Raw genomic sequence first — 9765 nt, 5'->3', positions numbered from 1 at the left:
CCAGGGAATCCCTGGCATCATTCATATTTGTGGAAGCTAAAATCCAACATAAACTTGTGGAGGAGATTTTCCTCTGATGCACTTTGGGTTTCAGGACTTTTAAAAGTAAAAATGTTGGGTATTCCCTGGTGGTCCAGTGGTTAAGACTTGGCGCTATCACTGCTATGGCCCGGGTTCAATCCCTGGTCGGGGAACTAAGATTTTCGCAGGTCGTGCGGTGCACCAAAAAAAAAAAGTAAAAAAGTTAACTTTTGGTGCTTCAGCATTTTTCCCTTTTTTTAAAAAATTTATTTTATTTTTTTTTGCGGTACGCGGGCCTCTCGCTGCTGTGGCCTCCCCCACTGCGGAGCACAGGCTCCGGACACGCAGGCCCCGCGGCCATGGCTCACGGGCCCAGCCGCTCCGCGGCATGCGGGATCCTCCCGGACCGGGGCACGAACCTGTGTCCCCGCATTGACGGGAGGACTCTCAACCACTGCGCCACCAGGGAAGCCCCATTTTTCCCTTTTTAAGTTTATAATTATGTTAGAATTTCAAGAAAACATCAGAGGGTTATGGAAATGTAAATATGCATTTACATAGTCAATTTATAAAATTGAAATCCTATAGTGAAAATTTGGACAGCAAAATTTGTGGTGAACACCTAACCATGTTGTTTAAGAAGTGTTTATTTGTTGTGTATTGATTATTTTAGAACAAAACAGTTTATGTGTCACAATGTTTATAATTTGATACCTGTTTCAGACTAGTTAGCTCATTAGATGAAAATTCTGTAGGTCATTGGCTACAGCTTATGGCTTCCTTGGAAAAGGTGGGCCCCTTAATCGTAGGAGGGGGAAGAGAGGGTCAAAAGAAAATCATAGCCATTGTGGAGGATGAGCTATGATACAGCCTAGAAGGCAGTCTTGTTGGCAGAAAGTTTCTAGTATCAACTGAGTATAGTGTAATTGCAGTGATTAGGAATGAGTAAATAGACTAAATCCTAGCTGTCTGATAGAAATCTGGACTCATTATTAAAGGAGTTAAGTATTTGACAATTTAGTGATTAAAAGGACCCTTTGGCAGTCTGATGAATGGGTTGTAGATACTCTACAGACTGGGAGGTGGTGACAGGAAGAGATTATGTGAAACCATGAAACTTTTTCTTCCTCTGGTTTAGCAAGAAATAATTGTGGTAGGAAAACATGAAAATAGTCTGCTGTATAATGTCATTTTAGAACCAGACTTTGCTGGGTTAAGATGCTTTTATGGCAAAAGTACTTTTTAATAGCTAAATTCAGTACATTTTAGTTAAGATGACACTTTTGTGTCCTTGACTACTGAAAAGGGTTCAAGAACATAAAGGATTGTGTTATTAAACTACCCACTGACAGCAGTTTGTTTAAAATTGATGTATTCATGGGGAGAAGAAAAGGTCATGATTAACAAACTTCAGAGAATACCTAGGTTTACACACTGACCATCAAAAGATTTTATCTGCAGAAATGAAAACAAATCAGAGCAAGGGCAGAGATACTGAGGCTGAAGAGGCAGACACTTCCTATATATACCACAACCTGCAATTCCAATTTCCAAATGCTTGTTGCAAGCGAACAGATTTCTCACCTACAACTTTTAACCTAATAGGATTCTGGAAATGTGGTCCCTGCATGGCAAGAGGTTCAACTCAATTCTGGTTCATGACGTGAGTAGACAGGAGGGCTCTGCTCCACAGAGGCAGCCAGTCACAGCGAGGCTTGATGTTGATGCGACCGCACTGCCAAGGAGAGGTTCTGTTTTCTAGATGACTTTCAGCATTGCCAGTGACAGTCTACAGGTGGGAGCAGACCTTTGGTCAGATCTTTCGAGGAAAATGAGTGAAATCAGCGTGAACCACTGTCGAGTTTTAAAGTGGCAGCTGGATTCCACCAGGAGGCATTCCCAGCAGGGGTGTCTTCTCAGCAGCCACTAAATTTCAAGGGAACATCTTCATCTTGAGCCTTTGCAACAACAAAGAGTCTGAATCGGACTGACTAGGTAGACATGTCATTTTTAAGTGACCTGAATCGGTAATGTCTTCTTACCATTTATGGTCATTCACAGTAAGAAAATACATCCTGCAAAGGGCTGGAGACAGGCCCCCTGAACTTTTAGATGAGCTCTGTAACAAATACCTTATTTGAGGGGCTCATTGGCCTCATGACCAGCCACTCCTGGAGACTGGGGGAGGCCAAAGGGTCCCAGCCTTTCTTGCTCTTCAGTGTTTCAAAATACCTGCTCGGAGAGGCTGATTTTCTTGCAAGAAGTTGTCACGCTACCTATAGCACACAATTCCCTCTGGGAGAGATGCTGGCCTTGAGTATTTTCTTCTTGGTGTGAGGTAGGCATTTCATCTGACTGTATTCCATTTTCCACTGGCAGAGCTGCCCCACCTGTCCCGGAGCAGTCCTTTGCATTCTAATGGAGAGGTCTCCAGAAGATGCTGGAGTTGGGTCCTTGGCATTGACCTACACCTGAAGCTTCTCAGGAGTTGGTAGACGGAAGTGGAGGAGGCAGGGCAGGCACCTGTGCCTCCTGGCTTTCCTGCCTGGCCAGTGAATAGCGCCTGGCTTTTCTGGGGTCAGGCTCTGGGGTCTCCTCCGCCCATCTTCCCACACGACGCACCCCTTTGGCCACCTTGGGTGCATTCCTGCAAGGATTGTGGTCATAGATGACCAGCTTCAGGCTTGACAGGTGCGCCAGGCTGGGGAAGTAGCGGATGCTGTTCCAGTCCACATCGATCACCTCCAGGGAAGGCATGTGAAGCAGCACAGCGGGGAAGTCTGTCAGCAGGTTGCCAGAGAGCCAGATGGTCCTCAGCTCCCGGAGGCGCCGGAGCCGGCCTGGCAGCAGACGCAGGGCGTTGGAGCCAGCATGCAGAGTCTTAAGGAGACTCAGCTCACACACCACATCTGGCAGCTGGGTGAGGTAATTGGCCTCGACCCACAGGGTCTGGAGATTCTGGAGCAGGCTCAGCTCACCGGGGAGGTCGCAGAGTTTGTTGTTGCCCAGGTAGAGGATGCAGAGCTGTTTCAAGGTACATACCACCTGGGGCAGAGCCTTGAAGTTGTTGAAATCCAGGGCCAGGATCTGCAGATTTTGCAGCTGCCCCAGCTCCGGAGGCAGGCTGTTGAGGCGATTGTCACTCAGGTAGAGCTTGGCCAGCTGCTGGAAGGAGCACACGTGCACTGGGAAGCGGTGGAGCAGGTTCCCACTCAGATCCACCGTCTTGTCCAGCGGCATCTCCCGGAGGTCTCTAACCATGTAGTTCTGGCAGCGGTCAGCCGGGATGAAGGCCGCGAGGGCCCTGATGGTGTTCCCCATGGCAAGCCGCAGCCTGCCGACCCTGGGGCTGCTGCTTCTGCCCTGAGGCCTGTCCTCCCCTCTCTTTATAACCTGGGGATTGCGTGACAGAAGCCAGTCACTACAACAGAGAGAAGTGCTCCTGATAGCGACTTGAGTGTTGGGTGACAGGCAGGGTCCTGGAGGCGGGGTCTCACATACTTGCTTTCAGTCGCCTAAGCCCCAGTCCTTTATCTACATTTTTTGTTTGTTTGTTTCAAACGGAAAATAGCTTCACTGTTTTTTCTAATGATAAAACGTTGAGACATTACATAAAGGTGGAAAAGAAGAAAGTGAGAACAACCATAGTCACACCCACCAGGGATAAACACTGTAAACATTTTATTTAACAGATGTCCTCCAGCCTTTTGCTACACATAATCAATTTGTTTAAAAAAATACACTGTTTAGGAGTCTTGTTTTATCAGAACATATGGACATATTTTTATGTTTGCAGGTGTCCATGCAATTATTTTAAACACCTGCAAAGCATTCCATTATATGGATGCACTGGAATTTAAATAGGTCTCTGTTGTTGGGCATCTAGGTTGCTTACAACGTGTCGCTATTATAAATATCCATGTACAGACAGTGTGAGCAGTTATCCACTAATTTCTTTCGGAAATGTCCTTAGAAGTGTTACTGGGTCAAACATATGTATGCTTTAAAGGCTTTTCGTTGGTAGTGTCCCCCCTAACACCACCAGATCTGAACGAGTGTATACGCTCCACAAGTGTCCGTTTTCTTATTTCTTCATTCTTACCAGTTAGTAGTTTTCTACACTTAAAAAAATTTGCCTTTGACAAAAGACAAGTAGAAAAACAGAAGAAAGAGAAGAGGAAAACCAGCCTTCTAAAGCTTAAATAAATGAGGGTGTATTCCTACAATGTGTCTGGGATGTGGCTCACTGCCCCTCAAAGGCTTGAGCTTCCTTCCATAGAGCTGAGTTACTGTGGGAAGAAGCTGTCCATCTGGGACATTTCCTAGTACTAGTCTAGGGCAGTCAGGCTAATTCTGGCCAATGGAATGTGAGCAGAAGTGGTAAAACATTTCTACGCCTGGTTCATTTAAAACAAACCTCACCTTCCTCCACTCTCTTTCCCCATCTAATACCCAGGGTGACCTTAGAAGCCACCAAGTATGTGGAAGTCACATGTTGAAGTCCTGGGTATCCTGGATCTCTGAATAAGTGCTAGGGTCAGAACACCTCCCCTCCCACACGGACTCACTACCACCAATTGGATTTAGGTAAATGAGAAACTTCAGTTGTGTTAAGCCGTGGATATCTGGGGGCTTATCTCTTAACTTATCTTAATGAATAGAGCAGTTGTTAAAAATAAGGAGATAAATCTTTATATACTGATGTGCAAAGATATTCAGGATAAATGAAGGGCAAAAAGACAAGTTTCAGAACTCTTTTTTTACCATCCCATCTGGGAAAAAATATGCATATATTCTTGCATATGCCTAAAAGTATCTGTAAGGCAAAACAGTGATTATCTCTGGGGAATCTGCCTGAAGGTTTGGGGGTGATAGGAGTACTGACTCCTCCATTTACACCCTCTGTATTGTTTGACTTTTTTTTTAAACTATATACATATATTACTTTCAAAAACTATTCCAAAAGAAATGGGTTGTTTCCATTTCTAGCAGCCTGCCTGCTGTCTGGATAGAGTGCCAGGCTGGGGGGGAAGGCTTGGTATACCATTTAACCTCCTCCAGTGCCTTTACTGCTAAATTGCTTATAGTAGACTGAACAGAGCAATACAGGAGCATTCCATGTGAATGGCCATTCTACAGAGCTATTTGGCAATGCAGCATCACTACCCACCTTCTTTCTTCTCAGTCATGACTAAAGCCAGTGTCCTTGGACTTTCTAAACATTGAATGTCAAGGGCTATTATCTTAAGCCCTCTCCTTGCTTTGCTGATTTGTACTGTAATAACTAGCCTCTCAACAGGTACTGTACTTTGGCTCTATATTTAGCATGGTCAGTGGTGACCACAAATGGTCATGCAGCTGCTGCCCTGATGTCCCTAGAAATGATAACAATAATAATGATTGACACCCATTATTATTTATAACTAAGTGCTAAGCACTGAACTGGTGCTTTACATATACTGTCTCTTCTCAGAACTCCTGCCAGGTAAATATTTTTTATCCTCAATTTTCAGATGAGAAAACTGAGGCTTAGAGAGGTTTAAGAATAACATCAAATATTTATTGAGCACCTGTTGTGTTCTAGATGCAGGGAATCTGGTGGCTAACAAGATAGATAGGATCCTGATCTCACCGAGTATACAGTTTTATCAGAGTGGAGTTAGGTCACACCTGTTGACAAACTACCCTCACACACACTTTCACTCAGCACTTTAATGCCAGCCCCTAAATATGAGCAGGTAGCTAAGGATAACCACACATGAGACAAGCCGCCTACGTGAGAGATGGAGATTGAAATAAGCAGAGTAAAAGAAATCAAGAAACAAAAACGATGGAGAGAGCAGAAGAAATTCTTAACTAATTTTACTACAGTATTTTCAGAGTTAACTCTAACACTTGTGTTCTGCTTACAGTATTATTAGCTCACTTATTTCTTACAACCCTAAAATGTAGGCACTTGTGAGATAATAGAAAATATATATATTGGTTTCTACCCCTGTTTCCTGGTACAGAGCTCCTAAAACCCTTGTGATTTCCTGTGTGATAAGACCACTAGGAGCATCTCTTGTTCTAATATTTGGTCTTTGAACCCATCCAGACACAGGGCTCCTAAAACCCTTGTAAATTCCTAAGTGATAAGAACACTAGGATCATGTTCTAATGAGCAACTCTGGGTGGGCTCCCGGGTGGCTACTGGATAGGGGCTGGTCACCGGAAAGACCAAGTCATGATTAGAAGCTTGGAATGTTCATTCCCACTCCGCCATCCTCCAGAGAAGGCACAGGGGCTGGAAATAGAGTTAATGATGGTTCATGCCTACGTGAGGGAAGTCTCATAAAATCCCAGTACTAGGGGGCTTCGGGAGCTTCCAAGTGGGTGAACACATCCACACTGGGAGGATAACACACCCCAATGCCACGGGGACAGAGGGTCCTGTGCTCAGGACCCTTCCAGACCTCGCCCAATGTTTCTTTTCATCTGATTATTCATCTATATCCTTTATCATATTCTTTAACAAACTGGTAAACCTAAGTGTTTCCCAGAGTTCTGTGAGCCGCTGGCAGGAGGGTGCATTGCTGTGCCAGGGGAGGGTGGAGGGTCCCAAAAGAACCTCCAGGAACCAGCCAGCATTTGAATATCTGCCATGACAGAAGGCAAGTTTCCGCCAAAGGAGAACTAAAACTGTGCATCTGGAGTGAAGGAAATCACCTCTCTCTCCTGCAGGACCCAACCCCCAGGGGATCTAGGGGGAGGGGAGGGGGAGGAGAGGAGGAGGTGGAGCCTAGGGAGTAAAAGAAAAGACTGTGTCTCCTACCTCCAGTGCCAACTCCTTTCTCTTTGTCGGTCCTCAAGCCACAGGCCAGGCCTCAGCTGGGCAGAAAGAAGTTTGAAATTGTATGAGATGTTAAAATGTTGAGGTAGGCTTGACTAAACGTTTAACTATCTGAAAGTGTCAAGAAAGCTGTAGGATCTGCCCAAGCTGCTCTCCGGGGCTTGGGGTAGGAATACGCAAGGAGTGTGTGTGAGAGAAAAGGTAGGAAGAATATGGCTGATCTTCACTACACTCTACTGGTTTCAGCCCCCATGATAAGCTGGTATAAAATTAGCAAAGTGGCCCCTAGAAGAACAGCCTGTATCAAAAGGAGAACACACTCTCGTGAACAGACGTACACATCCCAATGAAAAGACAATCCGGGTAGCAAGAGACATCCAGAAAACTCTTGAAAACAGAAAACATAAAGTGAATTGTGTTCCAGTAATTAGCTTTGAGGTACAGCTGTCTTTTCCTTTGTTAGAATTCATGGGGACCATGGTGCCGGATGCTGAGAAGGGTGTCCACTGCCAGAGTCCTAGGCCTTCAAGAAGAGTGATCCAGGAGCAAGCTCATCCTCCTCATGCCTGAAACCAAGCCTAGACTCCTGTCTGACCATGGGCACCTGTTGGTTTTGACTCCAGACTCCTCTACTGAGGTGTCTGCGCAAAAATTTTGTCTAGAACTAAGTGATGTTGGGTCTTCGGATGATTCCAGGTTCAGTTCTAGTATTAGGGTTCTTAATTGCAATGCAATAAAAAAAAAATCTTTGGATGATACAGTGAACAGGAATTTATAACAAGGTGTTAGGGTGCTCACAGACTCCCTAGGTGCCCTGAGGAACCTGGCTTGGATGCTGCAGCCAGGATCATGTCCTAACTCAGTGCAGAACTGGCACCCCTGGGCTCAGCCCCTCTGCTTCTCCCTTTGACTCCCTGGTGCTGAACGCTGCCCCTAAACCTGGATGTAGCCACGTTCCCCCTGACCCCCCGAAGGGATTTTTCATAGGCCCTGCTTCTTTGCATCACTGGCAGTTGAATCTGTTGGAGAGATCTCACTGGCCACATGCTCACCCTAACCTAAGGGAGGCTAAGGTTGAGGTTTTAGATTCTGTGATGGGGGGGTGGCCTTTTTCTACCACCAAGATTCCTAAGGTGAGAAATTCCCCAAACACAGGAAGGTGAGTTGTATACTGACAGCCAAAAAGAATCACAGATACCCATCACAACTAGCCTGTAGTTTTACTCCGACCCTCCCGTGGCTGTCTGACCTTGCACAGTTAATTTTTCTTCTTATATCTACAGGACTATTGGAGCAGTTTATTAAAGCAGACTTAATTAATATGGAATATATGTGGATTTCCCAGAGCTGGAACATGGCTAGTTTCCTAAACAATTGTGTAATGTTAAAAGACTGAATGGAAGGATTATAATCTTAAGGCCTTCAAAGGAATCCAGGAACATTCAGTGTGACGGCTGTATCAGCAGATGACAATACTACTTGGGGAAAATGGTATGTGAATTAAACATTAATGGGTAAGAATTATTTCCATCAGTTACTAATAAATGTTTATTGAAATGAAATGAAAGCAATCTATCAAAACAGGACTCCTACTAGGTAGCATTTTGTTAGCCTGGTTCTGTTATATACTTGAAAAAAGAAAAAATTTCATATTACTATAAGCTATAATTTAGATTTATGATTAATTCTGACTTTTACTGTCTTATTATGGTTTATGAGATGGCAGTAGAGTTTAGTATTAAAAGCAAAAAGGTTTTGGCATTAAAGAGACCTGTACAGTTTGAACCTGGACTTTGGTATTTATTAGTTTGGGGGCTTTGGACAAAGTTTCTGTGCCTTCGGCTCCTCATCTGTAAAATGGGAATCATCTTGGGCTCCACCTCATTGAGTTACTGCGAGGATTAAATGAGATAATGTACTTAAAGTAATTAGCACAGCATCTGACTTACTAACCATGAACAGGTATTATTGCTGTGCTTTCTTAAGACACTGTGCTGGGCTTATTGAAGAGTGAGTGAGCTGCAAATGTGTGCTCTGCCTACAAGATGCCTACAACCTGAGCGAGTGCGTGGCGTAGCGACCCCCTGTCGGCTGAAGTAGAGCTGGGGTTTTGGAAGACTTCTGGGAATGTTTGCCCAGCATCTAGAACAGGACAAACACACAGTTGGCACTTGGTAAGTGTATGTGAATTACCAGAATGGATAGACTTAAGTATTTGATGAGAGGCAATTGTATGCTTACACAATAAAGCCAAGGTAACCTGGGACCCTGTTTTCATGTGGTGTTGCATCAAAAAAAAAAAGTCATACAGCATCCCCAAATAATGAAACCCAATTTAAATCTTTATCATAGTCACTTGGGAAACTGACAGAGGACATCACTTTCACGATGCCCAGCATTTCTTCTTAAGACTCCCTCTGCCTGCCCTTCCCTTCTCCATCTCCCACCGAGGCGCTCTCCCGAGCACTGCCTCCCTACTGTTCCAGGGGCTCCAGGAGATGGTGCGGCCACCCTGCCCCAGCTCCCCACCGTTTTCCTGTTCCCACTCCCTGGCAGGCTGTCCTGTCTCACTTTCTCCTCCCTCTCTTTGTAGCCATTCTTTTTCTCCCCCAAACAGCTGTCAGCAGCCTTTTGAGGGCTGTCTCCAGATTGCATTTTCTCAATTTGCACAGTAAAGACCCAAAGCAGATGGGAAACCTCATTTGGGCACTTCCTGAGGGGCAGCGCAGACCGAGAATACCAGGAACATCTGAACATCCCATTGCTTGTGTGGTTCTTGTTGCTCTGCAGATGGTTCCCCTTTCCAGGAGCCCCATTCTCCTTCCCTTCTCCTTCCACTGGATTTCAACACCAGGATTCCCCAGAAAGCTGCTTTCCAAGGCAGAAAGGATCCCATCCTTCTTACTGACAGA

The 9765-nt window shown here is 45.0% G+C and overlaps 1 protein-coding gene across 1 annotated transcript; it reads right to left on the bottom strand.

The window, feature by feature from the left end:
• Positions 1 to 1450: 1450 nt before the first annotated feature.
• Positions 1451 to 3956, bottom strand: LRRC10 (leucine rich repeat containing 10). The gene has a single exon (XM_081249147.1). The coding sequence runs from the start codon at positions 3340 to 3342 to the stop codon at positions 2503 to 2505; it is 840 nt and encodes a 279-aa protein (XP_081105273.1). The 5' UTR covers positions 3343 to 3956; the 3' UTR covers positions 1451 to 2502.
• Positions 3957 to 9765: the final 5809 nt, after the last annotated feature.

The sequence above is a fragment of the Mesoplodon bidens genome (genome assembly GCF_964165515.1).
Source record: "Mesoplodon bidens genome assembly, chromosome: 11".
Taxonomy (NCBI): Eukaryota; Metazoa; Chordata; class Mammalia; order Artiodactyla; family Ziphiidae; genus Mesoplodon; species Mesoplodon bidens.
Note: the sequence above shows the minus strand (reverse complement) of the source record. Positions and strands in the feature narration are given on the sequence as shown.

What these genes read in the sequence shown, in the direction of transcription:
- LRRC10 (XM_081249147.1), bottom strand. Translation starts at nt 3,342, where the DNA reads ATGGGGAACACCATCAGGGCCCTCGCGGCCTTCATCCCGGCTGACCGC.